The following is a 25,929-nucleotide window of genomic DNA, read 5'->3' as shown; positions in this document are numbered from 1 at the left end:
AACATAAATTAATATTTATTTGTATTGTTTAACAATTATACTTTTAAATTAAATTTAAATAAATATTGTATCTTAATAATATGAATGGACTCAAAGAAATAAATTTTCATCCTCTAAAAAGGGCGGCTAATTAGACAGGGCCTAGGGCGGCAAAATACTTAATCAGCCACTTAAAGTATATATCAATATCTTAATGCATGATTTTTCACAMCGGATGTGATTGTAGATGGCCTTTGTAGAATAGATTTTTTATAAAAATGGGCGTGGCCCCGCTATCTAATAGCTTGAATATACTTTGTTCACAATTGACTAAAGCTATGTTAACCAAACTTGTTGAAAGCATAGTCCTCTATCAGCASCTCATTCATTGTGAAAGTGGGAGAAATAACCACGCTCAAAGATTATGTTAAAATCTGCTGAATATATCCATAATTTTGTGAATATATTATTAATCCATGCACCAATACAATGATTTTAAGTTCTCCACTGAACTTGAAGCCGTTTATTTTGGTAATATATTCGATATTTGAAAAAAAATATCTCGGAATTTTTTCTTGACCACAGTGTTGTATCGCCTAACCTTCTGTTGAAATCAAGATTTAGTCTCCCAATCCCTATTATAACCTTCTTCGACTATTTGACGATTGTCCCAGTTGGCTTTTACTTCATTCACCCAACATATTAATTTCGTTCCTTCAGCTAGGTTTACTTCGCATGGAGATATTTCAATTAGCATGATATCATCCGATAACGATATGAGTGTGTACTTCTTTTCGACATCGTCAAAGAATTGTASGTCACTAAAGAAGCCTTGACTTAGGTTGGATAGCTCTTGTTCAATTAGGTACGTTGGTAATTTGTCAGAGTACGTGAAGTCCAGTCATGCTATAATTGTTTCAAAATTTAGAACTGTGTTAAATTATGGTAATAGCGCATCTGCGACACCGCGTGTATTATTTCTTAAGATATTCCCACCGAACTAATAATGAAAATAGTTATTTATGTTCTTAAGGTTGATTTTCATGTATTAGAATATTAGTCCACGACCTACTTCTTAATTGGCATAGACACCGCTTACGCGATTATAGCCGAGTGAGCAACAGCGCGCCAGTTGTTTCTTCTTTTCGCTACGTGGCGCCAATTGGATATTCCAAGCATAGCCATGTGCTTCTCCACCTGGTCCTTCCAACGGAGTGGAGGTCTTCCTCTGCCTCTGCTTCCCCCGGCAGGTACAGCGTCGAATACTTTCAGAGCTGGAGTGTTTTCGTTCATTCAAACAACATGACTGATTCTCTGAACTATGTCAATGTCGTCATATATCCAGTTCATCGTTCCATCGAATGCGATATTCGCCGTTACCAACGCGCAAAGGACCATAAATCTTTTGCAGAATCGTCCAAGCCTCTGCACCATATAGAAGGACGGGAATTATGAGTGACTTATAGAGTTTGGTTTTTGTTCGTCAAGAGACGATTTTGCTTCTCAATTGCCTACCAGAGATGTGCGTGAATACCATTCAAATGACATATTTAGTATTTTGTAAAAATAATGACTGAGTAAGCACTAGGCATAAACTAAACTAAAGCTGTCATTGCATGATTCACCTCAGCGAGTGGTTTGTTACAAAATGCATATCATTGCTTGCTTATTCTGTAAGCTCATACCATTCACAAATCAGTATGAGTGTTATGAATATACGCAGAGCTTTTTGATTTTATTGTTTTTAATTTTATTTGATAGTGCTTAAACATATATATTAACAGAGTGAGAGTATTAATGATAATGTTAAAAAAAAAAAAATAATTACAAAATTCAGCCTTTAAAAAACAAAAAAAAAGTATTCATGTTCAATATTTTATTACTTAAAGATATTGTTGTTCTTATGAATGTTGTTCTTATAAATTATTCTAATTGTTAATAAAGCTMTATTTTTACTCATATTTGTACACTGAATTCAAAAACGCAAATTATTCACAGTTTTTGGCCCAATACGGTTACGTTTTTCAGTTATTATGTTACCTGAGGCAGAAAAAACTCGTTCTGAAGCGGCACTGCGTGCAGGTATAGCCAAAATTTTTTGAGCAAACTTATATAACCGAGGGTATTCTGAGTTATGACTTTCCCACCACTGCATAACATTAAAATTAACATCAAGTCCTATAACGATCAGATATACTTTCTGCCATGGATGGCTGAGTTGAGGTCATAAAAGATGAGAAAAATAATTGGAAATCCTGTGGTGATTCATTATGGATTGCAAAATTAGTTGGACTATCGGACGACGAAACAGATTTCATTATTTCGGAGGCACAAAACTCTTTAACTTCATTTAATTTACTTTCGTCTAGACAAGAATTGGTAGGTGGATACAAAAATTAAGCCGTATATTGAGAAATACTTAAATTAGGAATGTACTTTGTTTCCATTTCTCTTAAAATATTTCTTTTTAATGCCTTTATTACTTGCATATCAGTATCTCTTTCTTCGCATAAGGATCTGACGGTGTTGATTGTTAAGTATACGTAATTTAATGTGACGTATTTTACACCTTGTAACTTTCGGCTTACAATATCAACCTTTTCAAAAACCTCAACTAGTGCATTAAGAAGGGATAAGTTAATATCTGAGATTCTATGTGTTTCATTGACTGAGGAAAGAATTTCTTGAATTTTTAAATAATTATTCGAAATTGATTTAAATAAATTAAGATGCGAGTTCCACCGAGTAATACAATAATTTTTAAGAGAAGTTAATAGCATGTGTTGAAAGAAGTCTTTTGAAAATACTTTACTAACTTTTTACAAGCATCCAAAAATGAAACTAATTCGGTAGTGCTGTTAAAACCACAAACCAAAACATTATTCAATAGGTGATTTGCACAGTTAATCCTATTTTGATTTTTAAGAGCCTTTAAAATATTTGATCCTCTGTCAGTAACAAACGTAATATTCTCCATGTTATTTACTTAGAAATCTGCCAAAATGGTGTTCAGTTTCGTTAAAACATTAGTTGCTGTGCTTCTCTCTAACCCATTGATTTTACGCCTAAAACAATTTCTTTTAACTTTAAATCTTTCATAAAATGAAATGTGGCACATAAGAAATTTCTTTTGACAGAATTGTCAGTCCAGAGATCTGATGTTATAGACGCCGTTCCGCTTGTTATTGCTAATTTCAATTCCTCCGTCATTAGTATTCTTTTGTCGTCTGCTATGTTGCTTATACGTCGTGTTATGGTTCTGGAATTGGGCAACATGTCGGAGACGTCTAAATTATTGCCATATTTTATTCCAATATTTAAGAGTGCCTCCACGACCTTTTTAAGACCTTCGCCGTCTACAACGGAAAGTRGWCSACAGTCCTCTACAACCCATTGAGAACACACCAATAAAAGAATTTCCTTATCTGCATTGTTAACTTTTTTTACAGCAACGTTGCAATTCCAGCATAAAACTTATGACGGATAAGATTAGATGTTTGCTTTCCATTATATTTTAATATGTTATTACACTTCTCACATATCACCACTCCATCAATAAGCTTACTTTCGTCATTTTTCACAAAAAATATCCCAAATTTTGCTTCTGCTTTGTTTATTTTTTACAATACGAAAAACACCGTTTTCAATAGTTTTTTATTATTTCAGAGTTCATCTTGAAAACTTATTTAAAAGAAATTAACGCACTGATTTTGCACTATGTAATCTGAGCTTTTATGAATCATTAGATTGTTTTGCTTACAACTCAAAACACAGTTATAATTTTTGAGTGGTTGTTGCTAGCGACATTTAAAGAGTGATTGAGTAAATGACAAGCAATTAGAAGAGCGCAAACAATGCAAGCAATGTTATTAGCACATGCTGATGATCGAAAACAAAACAAAGACAGTGAGTACATACATATAGGTGAATAAACTCGGGTACATCTCTGTTGCCTAATCAGCCCAAAATAGCAATAGTTATCCTGCGTTTACGCTGATTCCAAGATAGACGAAATTATCTACGACTTCAAAGTGACGTGAGATCGAAGTCGCCAGTGCGACGACTGTTTGTTTGATGACAGGAGATATTTCGGCTTGCCCTCSTTCACTGCCAGACCCATTTGTGTTGCTTACTTGTCCAGTCTGGAGAAAGCAGAATTAACGGCGCGGGTGTTGAGGCCGATGATATCAATTTCATTGGCGTACGCCAGAAGATGGTACCTTCTCTATTTAGTTTTGCAGCTCGAAATATTTTCTCCAGAAGCAGGTTGAAGAAGTCGCTGGATAGGGGGTCGCCTTATCTGAAACCTCGTTTGATATCGAACGGCTCGGAGAGGTCCTTCCCGATTCTCACGGAGCTTTTAGTGTTGCTCAACGTCAGTTTGGACAGCCGTATAAGTTTTGCGGGGATACCAAATTGAGACATCGCGACATAAAGGCAGCTCCTTTTCGTGCTGTCGAAAGCAGCGTTGAAATCGACGAAGAAGTGGTATGTGTCGATTCTCCTTTCACTGGTCTTTTCCAAGATTTGGCGCATGGTGAATATCTGGTCGGTGGTTGATTTGCCAGGTCTAAAGCAACACTGATAAAGTCCAATCAGTTTGTTGATGGTGGGTTTTAATCTTTCACACAATACGCTCGATAGCACCGATAGATCGATCGATAGATGTGATGTTGAGGAGGCCTATCCCACGATAGTTGGYGCAGATGCTCCTTATCAGTTGTGTTTGAATAGCTCGGCCAGCAATCCATCAGCCCCCTTCGCTTTGTTGTTCTTCAGGCGGGTAATTGCTATTCGAACTCCTTCCTGGTCGGGCAATGGAACGTCTGCATCATCGCCATCGATTGGACAATCGGGTTCGCCTTCTCCTGGTTTCAGCAGGCTGGGAAGTGTTCCCTCATTAATTTAAGTATGCTCTGGGCATCGGTGACTAGTTCACCTTTGGGGGTTCTACGAGAGTATGCTCTTCGTACTTATGCATTTCTGCCTCCTTCTTTTTCTGTCTGCAAATGCGTCCCATCCCGCACGTGTTGTGGTCGATCAAAACGCTGCCAGGTAGGCAGCCCGTTTTCTCTCCGCTGCGACACGGCACTCCTCGTCGTACCAGCTGTTCTTTTGCACTTTAAGAAAACCATTGGTTTCGGTTGCAGCTGTACGTAAGGAGGTTGAAATGCCGTCCCACAGTTCCCTTATACCGAGTTGTTGACGAGTGCTCTCAGAGCAGAAGTGCAAGCCGAGTAGGAAATTGTCCGGCTGTCTGTTGTGATTGCAGCTTCTCGACGTCGAACCTTCCTTGTGTTTGTTGCCGAGCGTTTTTTGCTGCACAGAGGCGGGTGCGAATCTTGGATGCAACAAGATAGTAGTCCGAGTCGATGTTAGAACCACGGAGCACACTACAACACTGGAGACGTGTCTTCCGTCTATCACAACATGATSGATCTGGTTGGTTGTTTTTCGATCCGGAGACAGCCAGGTAGCTTGATGTATCTTCTTAAGCTGGAATCTAGTACTACAGATAACCATATTTCGGGCCCCGACGAAGGCGATCAACCTCAACCCATTTGGGGATGTTTCCTCGTGGAGGCTGAATTTACCGACCGTAGTGTCAAGATACCTTCTGTGTCCACCTTGGCGTTAACGTCGCCAAGCACGATTTTGACATCGTGGCGGGGCAGCTTTCATAAGTGCGCTCCAAGCACACATAAAAGGCATCTTTGGTCACATCTTCCTTCTATTCCGTCAGGGCGTGGGCGCAAATCAGCGATATGTTGAAAAACTTCTCTTTGATTCGGATTGTGGCTAGACGTTCATTCACCGGAGTGAATGCATGTTGCTTTGCATTAGTACGAAGTATAGAATTCCTTAAAATCAAACTGCTTACGATATGCAAAGTATTGAGTACCGATAAATTTCTATGCGCATACATTGAGCATAGGGCGCATCTCTATTTTTTGTGATGCTCAAATTTTTTATTTTTTTCTCTTGTTTTTCAAATGATTTTTAATGATTATCGAGGAGTTGCTGCGGCCACTTTCACATAAATCTAAAAAATTGTTAATAAATAAATGTATATTCACATTTGCCGCCATAGCTGTTGGTTGTTTTGAAAGCAARTGTCACAAAATGTCAAAGTTAATACAAAACAGATTGAAGCAAAACAGTAGGGTTGCATTGTTGATATTGTATAAATTCGGTATCGGTATCGCAACAATGCAAAGCAACATGCAACTTGGAACTCAGCCATAGTACTTGGCGACGGAGTCTCTCTCCCACAACGAATCACTCACCAAACTTGCACTCATTTATATGGCCACTGTTGTAAATAAAATAAGTCACTTGTCTCTGTCCTCGTCCCGTCCATCGAATTTCGTGGACGGAGTGATGTCAGCCTTTATTTTCACGAGGACATCAGCCAGCTGGGCAGCGACAACTTCCCAATTAAGGGACCGGACATTCCAGGTTCATGCCCTCAATTTGCAGTCCTTATTTCCTTTGCCATGGTCGTCATCAAAAGGCGGGTCTCTCATCCGAGGCGGGATTTTCATGGGAGGTGTTTTTTACGTGGCGGGTCCCAAACCCAGCGCACAACCCTATGCAGGGGATGTCTCGCCTCCTCAGTTTAGCTCGTCTTCAAACTGATATTCTAAGCCTATCTAGAGGATACTTGGTCAAAGACCGGAAGTCGTGAGTTGCTTGAGCCATATATAAAATAATCGTTTCTGGCCACTCTCATGTGAATGGCAATCAGAGAACTTTCATCACTTGCGTGAACTTCTACACATGACTCCACGACCTACATTATAAGTTAATCAGGGGTGTTGTGAAATCCAAGACAGAATTACTTAGCTGTCAGATTGCAAACCAATTCTGATTTCCAATGGTGTCACAGAATCTGATCGTGTTTTTGTCTTTTCGAATATATGCAAAACCAATATTTGAATCAGCTGTTTACTAATGTGACAAAACTATAGTTTATACTAATATTTAGTTTAATTTGAACATAAGAACTAAAGAATATGAATCTCTTTGAAATTTTTTGTTTCGGAAAGAGATCTCGACCTGCATCCTGCCCGCAGTCTGGGATGTGCACATGCGAAAAGCAACTGACTGACAATTACTTTCCAAAGGCAAAATGTAAATGTTATTCAATATTGATAAACATGTCTTCCAGTTTATAAAAGGATATAACCAAAGAGAATATAGAAAAGGAATACAGAGTTCCTAGARGTACATAGTTGTAATTCAAAGTACATATTCACTTAATACTATTTACTACGAACTACTTCGCCTCCGCAACACCAACCCAACTTATAGACGACCCACCATATATAAATGCAAAGCCTGAATACGATCGTCTGTCTTTTGAATTTGCTCCCCAAGCAGCATCGACTAGACCATACAAATCTGCTCCTGTATTCTTATACAGCAAACCCTGTTGTACTGACGCAACGTAAAATTCTTTTTGCTGAAGTCCAATGCTCTTCATTGTAGTTGCTGTTAAATTGACTTATATAATTTACGGCATACGCTATATCTAGTCTTGTAGATATCGCTAAATACATTAAAGCGCCGACTAAGCTTTGGTATGGATATTTTGCCATAATCGCCTCATTTTTTGTTGAAAGAATGGTAAGTTTGCAATTTACTTCTATTGGTGTTTTCGAAGGATTGCTCTCTAACATTCCGAAACGCTTTACTATTGATTCCGCGTATGTCTTCTGCGATATAAATATTTCGCCTTTCTCTAGATTCTGATGAAAATCTATACCCAAACAACGATTGACGTAATCGATATCCTTCATATCGAAATGTTGCGAGAGCATTTTCATCGTGGCTTTCAACCAACTTTCGTTATTTGATGCTATATATTAATTAATCATAAAGAAGTAAGAAAATAATGCAATTCGAGTTTTTTGATTGTTTTTTTTTTATATCTTAAAAAACAAAAATATACTGAACATCGGTTTTCTAAATTTTTAATTTTTTTAAGCTTAACAATTTATTTAAAATATATAAACTATTTCTTCATCACTATAATCATATTCATGATCATTGTCGTCTTCGCTTGAATTTTTATCATSGCCTTCATCATCATCGTCATCATCAACTTCATTATTATTGCCACTCTCTATCACGATCAACTCTTCTTCGGGTAAATCCTGCACTTTTTTTTTGGTAGTTTTCTTGTGGTTGATATAACGGGGTCAGAACTGATTAAAAGTCTGTTAAATATGTCTTTGCTTTTTTCTGCTGCCTTTGTGAGAAAAATGTTCTCTAAAATTCTTAAAATCTCTGTTTCGAGCTTCCTGAGCTTCTTCTGATAATTGTCCGATTGACAACATAGCGTGCGATAAAATATTTGTGAAGTGTTGGAGGCATGTTATACCAAGGATAACATTCAACGAAATATTTTGCTGTATTTAAATCGTAGTCACGAAACTTCTGTACCTCAATATCGTGCCCACTAGAAACAACTACGAGTATTGTGTGCATCTTTTTAATCAAATTTATGTCAACTTTAGTAATTGCTGTTGACTTCTCGGGATTTTGAAAGAAACGCCTAGCTGTATTGCCATCGTTAGAATTCCCAAAGSCAGGTTTCGGTTGGTCAACAATCAGACCAATTTTATCTTTAATTCCTTTTTGAATCCGTGCTTTATTTTCCGAAACTAATAGTTTCTCGCTTTCTGTTCGAGCTTGCCACTTTTTTATAGACTATTTATATGATAAGTGGAGAAGACATTCAAAGAACCTAACCCACCCATGACGTATTGAAAGCCCAAATTGTAAATTTTCTGTTTTTACAACTTTCTTCACCATTTCATCAATTTTATTAAAATGTTTCAAGCTAGCTCCACATAAATAACATTTTTGTGTAGATGTTGTTTCTGTTAATGGGTTGCATACTTTTCCATCAACCATAGTTAAAATTAAATTGTGTTTAACTTCCAAATATTTATTTCCATAAGGTATAACCGAATTAACAAGATTTCGTATTTCTATACCAACTCTTTCGTTTTCAGTTCTAGAAACAGCTGTGGACTCTTTTACAAATTCAATTTTTAAAGGCCTGCAGAATCTGGTAGAAGTTGGACGCCGATTTTGCCACATAATTTTGCTTCCACAAATCGACCTGATTGGAACAATACAGGTGATGARAACTGATGAATCATTTGTACCCGGATTATGGTACGCTTGCTTATATGAGCTGTGTCCAGAGCTTCCATCGAATCCGCACTTAGTGTACAAGCATAAATTCGTCATTTCTTCATCGTTCAATGTTTTAATTACGTTATTTTGTTCTAAAGCTATACGCTCAGTGGTATGGTCTAAAAGGGCTTGCAAGCTTACTTGTGCTGAAATCTCGCAAAAATGCATGCTCTCACGTCTAGGATAACAATCCTTTTTTGCTGATTGGACATATGAATAGCAAGGAAACCTATCTGGAGCAGATTGCCTTATATCATTGTACTGTTGTCGAGATAACTTTGCTTCCATCGAAACAAATAAAGCATCTTCTTTGGACATTTGCTGTGATAGTGATGATTTGGCAATACTTTTATGAAATTTTTTCGCTCTCGATGGTGAACTTGCAACTCTTTCACTATCTTTGACGTTTCCACTTGCCCTAAAGCTCTAAAACTCATTTGTGCAGCATGAGCTAATAAAGGCAAAGGCACACTATCTCTTAAAAATTTACTTTTTTTTGCTTCGTTTTCTCATTTGATTCTTCAAATGAAAGTTCTTTGCGGCCACGTTTCATTCCTTGTGAATGGGTGAAACCTATCGAAGAATCCAGCCAACTTTAGTTTATTCTAAGGAAACGCTCTTCATGCCTATTGGYKCTGCTCCAACGAATCTTAAATTGACTAATAAAGGCTTTTATCCTGTCATCAAACTCTTTTATAAATTCAACAGATGGCTCAATACGCTTTTTCAATTGCTCTTTTAAAAATTCAAATTTTTCATTAAAGTTATCACAGTCAGAGTTTTTCATTATGTCATAAAGACTTTGACGAGGAACCCAAATTACATTAGAACTGGTTCCTATAAGGGAGATAATAACATTTTTATCCTCTTTAAATGTAGTCAATGTCGGTATCGCTTTTACCATGTTAGTTAAATATACATCACTATTGTTATTTCTCTCGACTGCACATAACATACAAACATTAGTAATTAAAATTGCGCGGGAAAAAACAATGTCGGTTATTATGATTTTACATATACCCTAAACCTTAGATAAGAACCTTATGCCATATTAATTAATTATTACAAAATGTAAGAAATCRAAATTTTATTTCAAAAATGTATGTGATGATGTTTATTATTATACATATGTAAGTAAAACGCGAATTTTAGACTATTCCGGAATATGTTCTTATGCATTTAAACTGCCGTAGGATGTGAACAAACCAAACAGGCATCCACTGAACAACAAAAACAATAATAAACCTTTTTTTTGCAATTGTTGTATTTGTTCTTCTTCTGCCTTTAGAAATTCGTGTATATTTGACCAGGCAGTTCTAATAAAGAAATGCATATACTGAGAAAGTGCGCAGTATTGGCGCAACTATTTTTTTTTCAAAAAGAAACTACAACAGCCATAGATTACAGGAATGAAACAAGATTTGCTTTACCCCGCTTAACTCACAACTATATGTCTGCATATAAGGTCGAAATCCCAATATTTTAAGGCTTTCGCCCAAAAAGAAATTAAAATACTTAGAGACACGTAAAAACACAAATGAAATCTTTTTGTATTTACTAATTTACCTGAACAAGAAGGCTCCATTACAATTTTCTCAAGATTTGTCCAGTTAAAGAAAATAAAAAACTTCGAAAAATGAAAAAAGTCATGTATATCACTGTGCACATACAAAAAGAAATAAACTTGCAATTTTCAGAGAATATTACAAGAAAACTGTAAATTTTTTGCCAAATATTTGTTCAGTTAGTGATGTAGAAATTTATCTACTTTTGTTTGATACCAAAAATTTACTTGTACTTTGAATTTTGATTTTTGAATTAATCCCCAAAATCGACACATTTTACCCCAATATGCCATGGTCTGCCACGTAGTTTACTACTTACCTCACAATTAGACGCGTCTACCCACTCTTCATTCTCACATTTGATCTCGCTATCTGTATTACTATCGTGCTCAAATTCTTCGAAAGTTCCATCAAAAGCAGATTTATCGATGAACTTTACATCACGACTTATTATAATGCACTTTTTAGTCTTTGAATACAAATGGTACGCTTTTGATTCGCATGAGCAGCCAACAAATATACATGGCTCAGCGCATGAATCGAATTTTCCTTTTGAAGGATTTTTGTTTAGAACGTATGCTATTGTACCAAATATTTTCATGTACGCCACTGTCGGATTTTTCTTGGTCCATACYCGGTATGGAACTTCACCCGTTGTTCTTGTTACACAACGATTTCGAATATAACACGCCGTATTCACAGCTTCAGCCCAAAATGATGGCGGTGCACCCACATGTTTCATCATGCACCTGGCCATATCAATTAGAGTTCTGTTTTTACGTTCAGCCATATTGTTTTGCTGCCGAGTATACGGTGCCGTAAGTCGACGTTTGATTCCGCACTCTTTTAAAAATGTATTAAATTCATTATTACAATGTTCACGCCCGTTGTCCGATTGCAACGCTTTTATTTTCTTTCCCGTGAATGTCTCAACTTTGGCTTTATATTCCTTAAAAACATCCAGAACGTGTGATTTTTGTTTTATGAAAAATATTTCACACCACCTTCACTTTTCGTCAATAAATGTCACAAAATGTTTCGCACCGCCATGGGACTCACACCACCTCATTGGTCCACACACGTCACTGTGCACAATCTCTAGCAGATCGCCAACTCTGTTTCCATCTGATCTAGGAAAAGTTGCACGCACTTGCTTTCCACTTGCACAAATTTCACAATCGGAGAGTATTTCAGTTTGTTTAAATTTTAAACCATATACCGAACCGTTTGCCATTGATTTCAGATCGCGTTCATTAACGTGTCCCATTCTGTAATGCCACAGATCAATATTGTTTTTATAATTTGCCAAATTTGCGAAATCTTTTGAAGTTCTTAAATAATACAAATTGTCAATTCGTTCGTCTTGTAATACCACTTTATTATCTCTGTTCATAATCACGGCTTCATTCTTTTTGAATGTAACTGCGTAACCCCTGTCAGTAATTTTAGCAACAGACAACAAAATCGTACGCAAATCGGCCACATGTAAAACGTTTTCTAAGTCTAAGTCAATTTGTTTTCCGCGAACGTTTGCTGTGGTGCACACTTTACCAACACCACTTACATATCTTCGTTGAGCAATTACTTGCCAAACTTAATTCGTCATTTCCTAGTTTAACACTTTCAAAAATGTTTTTATTCGCACTCATTAGATGTACAGCCACTGTCCAAAGACCATCTCATATTTCCTATAGGGACGGTAAACGTTTTTCTATTGAACATAAAGCCACTTTTGCCTTTTCGTTTGTTTCTTCACTCACACACGTATTTTGTTCTTGTTGTTTGTCAATACAATTTCTCGCGAAATGTCCCGGTTTACCGCACCGATAGCACTTATTAATTAATTTATTAATTAACATACGATTGRCTTTTGCTTTTTCTTTATGTACAGTACGTTATTGTCTTCCACTTTGTCTTCTTTTGACTTTCGCGACTCGTGTTCTTCGAGAATTTTAACACGAAGAATATCCGGCTTCGATAGTTCATCTCGCGTTTCAACTGCACATCTAAATGCCTCGTATGACGCCGGCAAACTGTACAATAACAAAATTGGCAGTAGCTCGTCGCCTATTTCTTTAAGCTTCGCTACTGCATCGAAGAACCCGTTAAGGTGTTCTTGAACTTTCTCGTCTTCTGACATACGCTACACGTTTAAGTAACGTTGCTTTCCTAGCTGGTCCCTTTGATTGGAATGTCGATTCCAACCTTATCCAAATATCACGTGCACTTCTGCACTCCGAAATCGGCCCTAGCCCTGATGGCGCTATCGGCAATGTAATGTCCGCTGATGCCTTTTGGTCAGCACTTTTCCACTCGTAGAGTTTTGTCTCGTCTGTGGGACACAATTTAGTACCATCAGCGTATTTCCACAAATAATTTTTTATTAAAATTGCCCACATTTGCAGCTTCCAAGAATCGTAATTTTCCGCGTTTAGCGGCTCGATTCTTACTATACCAGCCATTATGCTGAAGTCTCAAATTATTTTTTCATTTAATTAAATTCACTTTTATTCGATATYGTCCAGTCGTTCGCGATCACGTGGGATTCTGGGCCCATAACCTGATGGTCCGAGAAGGTTTAAGGTTAAATAACGACTGAATTTATTCAATATGGATAAATATGTCTTTACAGTTTATAAAGGGATATAACAAAAGGGAATATAGAAAAGGAATACAGAGTTGCTAGAGGTACATAGTTGTAATTCAAAGTACATATTCATATAATACTATTTACTACGAACTATTTCGCCTTCACAACAATTACTTCGTATCAAAGAAATTTGCTGATGATGTTTAAATATATAACTATAAATGCTAGAAATTTCTCTTTAATCAATTATTTATTTCCCTCCCAAAAAAAACTTTAAAAAATCGATTTTTTAAGCCTCTAATGAGGGCCCTTAAGCATCCGCATTTTTTTCCAAAACTCAATAATTAAGACATTTCTTGTTTTATTCTTATGTATTCTCCTACAGAAATAAAGGTAAAGTAATTCGTAACAATAAAATAACTTCATTCGAATATCTTCTTGATTTGTTTCTGACAGCAAAACCGATAAAATTGGTTTCCGTGACACCCAAAACCGATACAAATTCTATTTCGAATATCAAACCAATAATATCCGAATTCATGACACCTACGGCTTTTTTTGATCGGTTTCAATTCTGATTTCGATAACTATCAGATTCCACAACACCCCTGAATATATGCAAAATATAATTTTAACCCCTTCCAAATCGCAAGAGTGCAAAATTTTATGTTACTCACGAATTTTTTCCTTCCTTGCCTATTCTGGTTTATGAAAGTTTCTTAACAGCCACTCGACCAATAAAGTCATAAACTCATAAAACACTCGTGGTCCAATTTCTGTATTGCGTGAGTTCATGTTCGATAATCTTTATTTTGCTTTAATTTTTTCGAAAAATATTTAGCTCATTAAAAAAATTATAAATAATTATAAATTAATATTAAAACAATATGTTATGAATTATTGTTAGTATTAAACCGATCGCTAAGGCGAGCCTGTATAAGATATGTTTATGAAAGAACCCAGTTAATCAAAAATAATAATTTTGTGTAATCTAAATCCGATCGTTTTGATTTTTTCCTGTTTTTCGATTGTAGTTTGTTTTTTCTTTAACTGGGGGCTTATTCTGTAACTCGATTCGAAACAAAWTTTACTCGAATTCGCATTTTTTATATTCCGTAACTCGATTTTCGGATTTTCACGTCAATTTTCGAATAAAATATTCGTTAGCTTTTGAGTTGTGGAAAGCAAAAACGAAAATTGTACATATTTATTCTGGCACAGGGTGGTACAACTTTCGAAAAATTATAAAGTAAATCCGATTTTCGAATAGAATACATTTACGAATCGAGATACAGAATAGGGCCCCTGAAACGTTTTTCTTGTCAATTCGTTAGACCCGAAAGTAGTGTTATTGAATAAGTTCTCGTAACCTATAAATACTTACCATCGCACCCTACTATAGATAATTCAATGCACGATACAAATCCACTCACATTCACCCAGAAGAACAGAAAATTACCCAAATTATCGCTCGCGAAAGACTTTAAGTAAACTCAAAATTAAAACAGAAATTTCTGAATTATACTTGTAAATAAAATAAAAATTAAAGTTTAACGGAAATCAATGCTGCACAAGTTTGTAAAATAAGATTTATTTGAAAGAGTAATTATAAGTTTCTCAAGAGCTTTAGGTTGGAAGTGTGAGTATACAGAAAATACTAATTGTATACTTCTTACAAAAGATTGAATAATATTAGTTAGTTTATTGCTCAAGTTCTATTTGAAAATTTAATATTCACAATTGCAGTTACAGAGCCCATTAAATATTATTGTATATTTCCAAAAAAATCTAACCATATACTACAGTGGGCACTCAGATATAATTCTGCTTTCGTATTAACATTTTTACAGGTAAAAATTCTAACGAACACCGTTCTAGCTCTCGTTTTGAAAAACCATTTGATTACATTGAATACCTACGTAATAAAGAACACAACGAAAATAAAATATATCAATGTCTAGAGAGTTTGAGGGTAGCTCTCACAAGCAATCCTATTTCCTGGATTAAGGAGTTTGGAGAAGATGGCATAAATGAAATAACGTTATTATTGAGACGCTGTTTAAAAGAACGTGGGTTTGACCGAATTGAGTTGGAGTGCATTCGTTGCCTGAAAGCTGTAATGAATAATACATGGGGTTTAAATTTAGTATTAACACCTGAGCTGCACACAGTAGTATTATTATTAGCACAATATTTGAATCCTCGGAAACCACAAGCAATGTGTGAAGCTGTAAAATTACTGGCATCATTTTGTCTTGTCCCTGAACGTAACGGATATGATAAGGTTCTTCGCGCAATAACTACTGCCGCCTCCAACAAATATAAAACAAGTGAACGGTTCAAACCTATAGTTGATGCATTATTTATGGACGGAAAATGTGACCCAAGAAGAGATTTAGCTTGTCACAGTCTTATTTTCATTAATACGTTAACAAACACTCCCAGTGATTTAAACTTTCGTTTACATTTGCGCTGTGAAATAATGCGAATGGCACTTTATGAGAGATTTGATTTGTTTAAGGACATTGTTTCTAAAAGTAATAATGATGCTTTGAAGCAACATTTTAAGATTTTTAATGAAATAAGAGAGGATGATTTCGAAGAATTCACTCAAAGGTTTGAAAATGTTAGTTTTAACATGGACGATATGGCAGACTGTTTTGAAGTACTTAAAAATCTTGTAACAGATACCAGTTCTGAGCCATACTTTTTATCAATACTGCAACATTTACTTTACATAAGGGATGATTTCTATTTTCGACCAGCATATTATCAATTGATTGAAGAATGTATACAACAAATAGTATTACACAAAGGCTATTGCGACCCAAATTTTGACAACCGTACATTTAATATTGATACATCATTAATATTAGATGATATCGTTGAAAAGGTAAAGGCTAAAGAAATAAGGCGTTTCGAGGAATTTGAAAAAAAAATAGAAGAATTGGAAATAGCCAAGCAAGAAGCTGAAGCGAAAGTGGCACATTTAGAAGAACAGATTAAATTAAGAACGACTAAAGAGACACCAAAGTCAGAGTGTCCTGGACTGTTACAGGTAAGTCGCAACGTTTCTTACGTAATCTGGTACTCATTAAAACGTCAACGTAGAAGTCTGTCTATTCTATTAAATTTTTTTATAACTAGAATCTGTTTGCTTGACACTCTTTAATGACTATTGAGTCAATGCATGTCAGATACGAACAAATTTCCTTCCATAACTCGAAGTCGTGTCATTCGAGTTAGTGAAGTTCACCTGTATATATGTCTTATAAATAATTTTACGATTTTGGGAATCCTAAATATAGTAGGTCATGTTATAGTTATCTTATTTAGAATGGCCCCAAAAATCGGATATATACTGTTACCTCGGACAAACTTTACAGTTATTTAATGCTGGTATTGTCAGTAGGGAAATGAATGAAATTTTAGATGACTTTCACTATTTCGAATTGTGAGTAGCGAGCGCATAGAAAATTCGTCGTGAAATAGCGAAAATTAATATTTGGTATTGCCATTTCTGAATTTATGAAAATTCTCTTCGCTCAACTGCCAAAATTGGGCGAAACTTTATTTGATTCGCGAGTGAAATTGAAAATGGAAAAAAACGTTAGTATAATTTTAAAAATTTATTTATCGTATTTAATTTATTAAAAATTTACTTATTTTCAGAATATAAATAACCAGCCAGAAGCTAATTGAGGTGATGGTGAGGTTGATGGAGAAAAAATTTGACCTAGCCAGAGGAATAGCCCCGTTTGGCTCTAAAAAAAATAGGATGTAGTTGTGGCTGAATTAAAAAATATCGGCTCTCTAATACGCAGTGGCAGCGAGTAGAATAAGGAAAGAATAACCAATTTCTATTGAATATATGTCTATATCTGTATTAATTTGTGTATTACTTAGGTTAGTTTGGACTACAAACTAAAATTAAAGGGGGTTTGAAAATTTCCAAAAATCTATTATTTTTGTTTGCTTTATTAAATTTTACAATACCTCTAGAATATAGTCCTAAATTGTAAAGTTGATCGGAGTAATAATTGCAGATACAGTCTTGAGAACTTGTGCACTCAAGGCTAGCTGCGCTAAGTGCCCTGTCATTAAACGCGTTTCTCTCAAAACTGTGTTTTTGAAGTCAGTGGACACGATTTCTAGAAAAGTTATCGACAGATTTAGTTCGTATTGTGTACACATTTTTGAAATAATATTATCTAGTCATTGAACGAAGGATTTTTTCTTGTTTCATTACATCTTATTTTTTGACTAAAAAATGCCGAAAAATGAGATTTTTTGTTCAAAGTCCGAGAAAAGGACAATTTTAATATTTTTTTTTATTTCCTACGTTCAAAAACGAGATTTARATATGTACTACGCTTATTCTGTAGTTTTTTAATTTTATATGAACMAATAATAAGTTATGCTCTCCACGGCTGAGAGACACCCAGGGAAATGCGGTCTCAACGGCGGAATTTTCAACATTTTTGTATCGAAATTTCAAGAGATATTGTTCGAATATATACCTTTGATAAAAACAAATCGTAAAAATACCTTTTTTTGTACCTCTGAAACCCACCTAAATATAAAAAATTCCAGAGAATTGGAAAGTCATTGTAGTGTAGCCACAGGTGAGGGACCTTACACCCAACGCAGCTTAACGCCTTTAGAACAGGCTAAATAGGATAACTATCACATGGCCGTGGACGAGGTGCTCAGCTTACAGCAGGCAGTGCATCAAAAGTGGAACCGCATTTGAAACCACTGCGGCTGCACCAATAAATTTAGCAGCCTAAACAGGCGGGAGAAATTTTAAACGTCTGCTTTATGTCTAGGTCGGCACCTATAAACAGAGAGAGGAGCGCAAATTTAAATTGTAGATATTATAAAATATTAACGCAGTGTGCAATGAAATCTATAGGAATAATAGAAACATTTATGAATTCAAAAAAAAAAAAATTAGCACTGTAGAAGATTAAAGAAGGAAGAAAATATTGAACAAAGGCGACAAAGAATTTCATTAAAATTAAAGGAATAAGAATTAAAAAATCTTAAATAGTCAAAATAAAAAACGTATTTCCAGCAATTCAAAATTAATTATTTTATTGTATGTTACATTAGGGTGGCTCTTATTTTTCAAGTACAATTTTTTTCTTGTGCTACCCCTCAATGTAGTTTCTTTTTATAAAAAAATCAGATGAGCGAAATTTTAAGTTAATCCGATAAGTTTAAAGTGTGCCCCTTCGTCCTCAAAACTACAAAATAAACGAAAATTCAAATAAAAAATCAATTTTGTTTCTTGGTTTCAAAAACTTGTACAGAGTTATCGCCCAAATTAGGTCCGGGGGAAAATTGCTTTGTTTTACTGCAAAAAGAAAGTGAAAAAGATTCGTAAAAGTATGTTCGCATTGCAGCGAAAACACGCTTTCCGTGTTTTCAGCTGAAAACCTAATTGAAAACATGGTTTTCGTCATGTGGTAACTRTTAAATGCATAGCGTATTTTCAGGATGTTTTCACCAAAATGTGAACGAAAACGCAGTTTATTGTGAATTACTAAGGAGTATTGTGAATTGAGTGGATGAAAATAACTATTTACAGTAAATATTGACGGTTATTGTGCGTTTTTTTTTTTTAATTTTGGGTGTGCTTCGTGTATTGTGAATTGAGTGGATGAAAATATCAGTCTCCTATAACATTCGAAGTGAATACATACGGTAGCACAATGTCAACTCCTAGATTACGAGAGAAAATTTATCTTCTTGGGCATTACTCGAATGAAATTGTTGGAAGTAAACTGCCATCGGTGAAACAAGGTTAAACGTTTTCTTTTTCAATTTGCGAGTCAAGTTCCGCGAGTCTCACAAAAGATATATCACCAAGCAAAAAGGAATAGGGGGCGTCGAACAATAATCACTCCTAAGCCTGCTGCTGCCTTGGATAAGTGCCAGATCAGTGACAGGAATGCTGTTCATATTCTGGTAGCTGCCATCGAAGCGCTTGATTATAATGTTTAAAATTTCGCTATCAATAGGTGCTCTATTCACAATTTTCGAGAGAATCTTCGCGAACAAAAAGCTGCTGAAATCAAAAATATTTTCAAGGATAGGAAATTGCACGCTGCTACCTTGCATTGGGATGGTAAACTACTTCCAGCATTAACGAGTAAAGAGAGTGTAGACCGACTTTCTGTAATTCTTTCAAATTGTGGTACTGATCAACTTCTTGGTGTACCTGCATTGCAATCATCATTTGTGGTATCTATCTCCTGAACCCATCGCCTTCGCGTTCTTTGACTCTAATTTGTCTTCTGAATCAAAAAGAAAAATGGTCAGTGCACTATATCGTGAAGCAGATATATGTATCAGAAGAAAATACCAAAAAGATTAATGTGCAAATAAATCAAATCCCAGAAATAATGAACAATGGAATCGAACAATTTGTTTCTAATAAAACAAGGAAATTTTTCACTAGATTCGATTTAAGTGACGAGTTCCTTAACATAGATCCTTCGCAGTGGCACAAAAATGAAGATTTCATTAATGCTCTAAATCTAGTTAAGAAACTGAAAGTTGTAAACGATCCGGTGGAAAGAGGCGTGAAACTAATGGAGGAGTCATCATGACATTTTCTTTTGTAAATTATTAACCTTTCTTTATTTCAAATTTGTATGTTATTATTTTGTAAATATTTACTTACCATTATTTTTTCTAATAAACTGAAATGAATTGAAGAAAAAGTTTTATAGAATTATATGTACAAGCTAAATATAACATGGATAATAATTAATAAATTATAAAAAATAATTAATTATTTAATATTTATTACTTAATAATCTTTATGAATACAAATTATATATGATTTAATATCATTTAAGAATTCTTGCTAGTTACTTACTCAATAAACATTTTTTGGAACAAAAAACAAATAATTTGATTTTCATGTGATTTTCGGTTCACTTTGGATTTTTAAGGGCCTAGGGGCACACCTTACCCTTATCCGATTCCCACCAAATTCCATAGAGCTCTTTTTTTTCATAGAATGGAACCAAACTGAAGGGTAGCCCACGAAAAATTATTAAAAATTTTAAAAAGTGCTATATAAGAGCCACCCTAATGTTACATATATGTACATATATTTTAGCAATACCACTACACTATGACAGTGCGTTCGCAATTTGTCTTCGGTGACGATCTGCTGCTGTTCCACTGAAGGTTCCTTCAACTGGTTCCAGTGATACCACTATATCAACAAAAGTTTCTTGTTCAGGATCACTTACATTATAATTTTTACAAATATTGTGTAAAGCACAACATACATACATTAATAATCACAGTTGCTTTACTAGGAGGATATCGTAGTTTAGATTCATCTAGTATACAGAATCCAACATTTGAAGGATGATTATTTGACCAATAATCGCATTTTAACCATTAACCACACCTCGTATTCACCTGATATGGCACCGTGCGACTTCTTCCTTTTCAGAAAAATGCATTTGCCCCCATGAAAGGAAAGCGTTATGCAGCCCTAGAGGCCATTCAAAAGGCTTGCACCGGCAGCTAAACACTCGTTCGACATACTTTTGGACTATGTAAAAAGATGTATTGAAGCAGAAGGAGACTATTCTGAATGAAATAAATTAATTGTGGCGAAAAAATATTTGTTCTGCTTACTTCGGAACGCACCTTGTACTTTTTTATACACTCGCAACACTTTGCTATAAATATAATAGCTTTGTTCACCTTAAGTGTAACATATAAAACTAATCGATATACAAATACGGTTATGTACATATAGATAATCGAAATAACGAGTCGAGTTAAATTAAGGGTAACTGACGTCCAAAAACAGTCTAAATCGAATTTCAATGGATTTTTTCCGCAATTATCGGTCAATCTGTGAAATGATTTTCTAGAAATATGTCTTTATATAAGAAATGGATATCATCGGTTCATTGCTACTCCTAACCACTATATACCTAATATAACGATTTTCGAACTTCCAGATTCCAGAAGACCTTACGCTATATTCCGGTCAATATGTCAGATATCTTGCAGAAATTAAGAAAGTTTATTTCTTTTTGTTTGCTTGCGCCTAAAATAGATACCATCAGGCTAATAATAACCTTGCACCCTATACCTGATATACAGTTTCAAAACTCCGGCAGAATTTTGAACGTATCTGTACATCAGTCAATAGTCAGATGAAATTATACGTGGACGTACCTGTATATATAATCAGGGGCGTTGGTCCTGCCCACCAATTAAGAAAAAAAGTGCTTAAGTCATTTAAACAATGAGAAACGAAATTTAACACCCAAAAGCGTCTTTATTCATTCAATAAATTTTATCTCTTTAATTCGGAACTCATTAAAAACTTTAATTATTCATTTGCAAGTTTTGTCACATTAGCAAACAGCTGATYCGAATATTGGTTTTGCATGTATTCGAAAAGACAAAAATCCGATAAAATTCTGTGACACCATTGAAAATCAGAATTGGTTTGCAATTCTGACAGCTAAGCAATTCTGTCTTGGATTCCCCAACACCCCTGAATATTACATATGCTACAGGTCAATGAAGAAAATGTGTCTGTGATATTTTAATGAAATTAACTAAATTTTTTAAAACTGTGTTATTGCCAATGTTTTGACATATAACTCTTATTCCTAACAATGGGTATTTTCGACTACCCCTTTTCGTATTTTGTCAATAGATGTCGTTGCAGTTCACATTGTGTCATACCATACAGTTTTGGAAAGAAAAGAAATTAAATTCGGGGAAGTTGAGCTGTTCAAAAATGAGTGAAAGTAAAGAAGAAATGYCATTATAGCTTCGGTTCTATTGATCTGAAAAGAAAGGAAGGAAAAAAAACTCTAGATCAACATAAAAATTTTGTTCCGTAAAATAAGACGCTTGAAAAAAATTAATTTTTTGTTGAAATTTTCGACTGTTTTTGCTTCGAAAATTGCGTGGTGCGGATTATATGCTTTGTATTTTGCGCTGTGATACATCTATGTTTCGGGCATGTTAGTGTTTGGAATTGCAACATGATGTCCTTTATATTCGATAAGCATTTAATTAAATCCATTTATCAATTTAATTACATTACAACCCTAAGCATGATATTTTGAGTAGTGTATCTAGGATCCAGTATTTTTATCTTTGTTTCGTCAGAAAACAGCACCTTTAGCATTCACCTTTTCTTAAGTGGCCGAATTTTAAGGCGAACACCAAACGATTGTCTCTATTGCGTTTAGAGATCAGAGGCTTCTTCCAGGAAAACCTTTCAAACTTTCGTGTTTCTCGAAGTCACCTTTTAATAGTATCTTGGGCTAGCGAGTTCTAATTTCTTCCAATCTAATTTGTAAAATGTCGTGCAAACGGGTGTTATAATAATTGGTTGCATTAAATACTAGACCTTTTGAAATATTGAGCAATTTACTATTTCACCGTATGACTTCGAATACTGTCGTAACTGAATGATAACGGCATTAGTATCATCAGTACAATATTTCCTTTTTACCTAAAATATTGTTTGAACAAAATGATAAAATTTAGTTACTTTCAATCAAAATCTTACAAAAAATATTATAATTTWCATAAGAAGTGATATACCTGTGTTGTAAATTTAATCACATTTTCAATTTTTTTTTCATTAATTTCAAGCAAAAAAATCATTATTTGTGATTTACTTGAAGGTATGAAAGTTTGTGCCAACTTCATTAATACAAATCTCACGGATCAAATGTATGTTACGGTAAGTGGAAAGGGGGCAATTCCGCTCCTCCGAAAAGTACAAAAAAATGAATATCAAACGAATTTATTATTGAGCTAGGGCCATCCAATTTCTCCCACAGGGTATACATACATATATGTATATTGTCATGAATAGAGATGGATGGATGGATTACATTTCGATGATTTCACTAAATCGTTGTGCCAAGCACTTGTATTTGTGACAAGATAGATTCCTCGAAATAACAGGAGCTAGGGCCATCCAATTTCTCCCACAGGGTATACATACATATATGTATATTGTCATGAATAGAGATGGATGGATGGATTACATTTCGATGATTTCACTAAATCGTTGTGCCAAGCACTTGTATTTGTGACAAGATAGATTCCTCGAAATAACAGGAGCTAGGGCCATCCAATTTCTCCCACAGGGTATACATACATATATGTATATTGTCATGAATAGAGATGGATGGATGGATTACATTTCGATGATTTCACTAAATCGTTGTGCCAAGCACTTGTATTTGTGACAAGATAGACTCCTCGAAATATTTTCAACGATTTTTTAGCCTGGATTAGTGGAAAAACAACCTTTTTTTTAGTAAAAATCTCCAGACAACCATGTCTAAATAATCTTTATTTCCCATTTATGTAATATGGGATTTTTTTTTTTAGCTTAAAGCAAGTACCATAAACCTATAACTTTGAAAAAATTATATTTTCGCTCCACGAAAGAGGTCTTAAGGGGAGAACCCTGTCTCTTATACACATCTAGATGTGTATAAGAGACACAATTCCATGCGACGCACATAGGAGCATTTGGCCGCAAAAACCAGACAAAATTATTTAAAGTGATTGTATAAATGAGAATAAATGAAAATGTATGATTGAATATAATAATGCAATATATTAAAATTAACAAGAAATTTTTGTTCTGTTTGCTCGAAAGTAAAGGTTTTTTTTGTTTTTTGTTTTTTGCTCAAAAACATTGATTATGTTTTATTTCAAAATTAATATTATGCCATTTTTAAATAGAAGTTATAATGGTTACGGTCTCTAGTTCTACACCCTTACTGAAATTCTACCGTTCAAAATAATAAATAATAATATTTCATCATAAACGCACAAGGTTTTTGTGGATATATTTATTCTGCTCTTTGTAAAATAGATAGAGTAATTTCTTCCAGCTTTTATTTGTAGTTCTAATTGACGTTAGCTTAAATTTATACATTTATTAATAAATTTGCTTATATAATTATATCGGTGTCTGTTATTATTATTTTTCTTTGTACACAGTTAAAAACTACACAAGCAGATTGTAATATATCGAGAACTTCCACAATGATACCAACACAAACGCCTCCACCACCACCACCACCTCCTCCACCATCGTTCATAAAAGGTACACCACCTCCACCAATGCCGAATTGCCCGGCTCCACCACCTCCTACAAATTTTGGACCTCCACCTCCACCTCCACCACCATCTAATTTCGGATTAATATCTGTGCCTGGAGCTAAACAGGGCCAACAATTCTCTTTTCTGGTTAATGAACTTCCAAATGGATTGAAACCGAAGAAGAAATGGGAAGTAGGAAATCCAATGAAACGCATAAATTGGAAAGTTGTATCACCTCAAATAATGTCGGATAAATCTTTTTGGCTTAGTTGCGAAGAAGATCGTTTAGCATCGAAGGAATTTCTTTCTGAACTCTCTGAGAGATTTTCATCAAAGCCAGTAAAGAAGTATCAAAATGATGCGGTTGATAAAGCAAACACCCTAGTAAAGAAGAATATAAGCTTACGGGTACTTGATTCTAAATCAGCCCAAAATTTAGCCATATTGCTTGGGGGGCCATTAAAACACTTATCAAACGAGCAAATTAAAATTTGTCTTTTGCGCTGTGATACCGATATATTATCTTCAAACATATTACAGAATTTAATTCAGTATTTGCCATCACCAGATCAATTAAAACAACTTCAAGATATAAAAGCAAAAGCAGAACCGCTGTCCCCAGTAGAACAGTTTGCTGCCACTATTAGCGAAATAAAAAGACTACAGCCGCGGCTTCACCACCTTAATTTTAAATTAACCTACTCCGATGTCATTCAAGATATTAAGCCTGATATTGTAGCTGGAACAGCAGCTTGTGAAGAAGTTCGTAACAGTAAAAAATTTGCAAAAGTTTTAGAACTAATTTTGTTAATGGGAAACTATTTGAACTCAGGATCAAAAAGCGAAGCAGCCTATGGATTTGACATGTCATATCTTGCAAAACTTTGTAATACTAAAGATATTGATAACCGACATACTCTATTGCATTATTTAGTAAAAGTAATAGAAAATGAGTTTACCGATATACTTGATTTTTATAACGATTTACCACATATTGATAAAGCTTCTCGAGTAAATTTAGACTCGATTCAGAGAGCTATGCGTCAAATGATTTCGTCTCTAAAGTCGCTGGAGACAGATTTAAAAAATAATAAAGTACCTCAATGCGATGATGATAAGTTTAATGACATAATGGGTGAATTCTCATACGACTGCCGTCAACATGTTGATGTACTAGGTAAGTGATTAGACAGGTCGCTATATTCAAATATATAGTTTTAATAATATATAATATATAATTCTTACCATCTGATCAAATTTCAAACTATATTTTTACGTATTCTAATACAAATTTTTATTAAAAATCTTCATTGCCTTCAGACAATTTTTTTTTTCGAATTCTTGTTTGCGAATCTTTTTATTTATTGTTATGAACAGAGATGGATGGATTACATTTCGATGATTTCACTAAATCGTTGTGCCAAGCACTTGTATTTGTGACAAGATAGA

The 25,929-nt window shown here is 34.7% G+C and overlaps 1 protein-coding gene across 1 annotated transcript in view; it reads left to right on the top strand.

Moving 5' to 3' along the window:
* LOC108973009 (protein diaphanous) overlaps window positions 1-25,929 on the top strand; it is a gene marked incomplete in the record, with an annotated part of 109,811 nt that overhangs the window by 60,117 nt on the left and 23,765 nt on the right. Inside the window, 2 exon segments of the mRNA XM_018939998.1 lie at window positions 15,195-16,402; window positions 24,379-25,657. Coding sequence (XP_018795543.1) covers window positions 15,195-16,402; window positions 24,379-25,657 — 2,487 coding nt within the window.

The sequence above is a fragment of the Bactrocera latifrons genome, unplaced genomic scaffold (assembly GCF_001853355.1).
Source record: "Bactrocera latifrons isolate USDA-ARS-PBARC rearing strain unplaced genomic scaffold, ASM185335v1 scaffold_449, whole genome shotgun sequence".
Lineage (NCBI taxonomy): Eukaryota > Metazoa > Arthropoda > Insecta > Diptera > Tephritidae > Bactrocera > Bactrocera latifrons.
The sequence above is the reverse complement of the archived record's forward strand: the minus strand, read 5'-3'. Positions and strand labels throughout refer to the sequence as shown.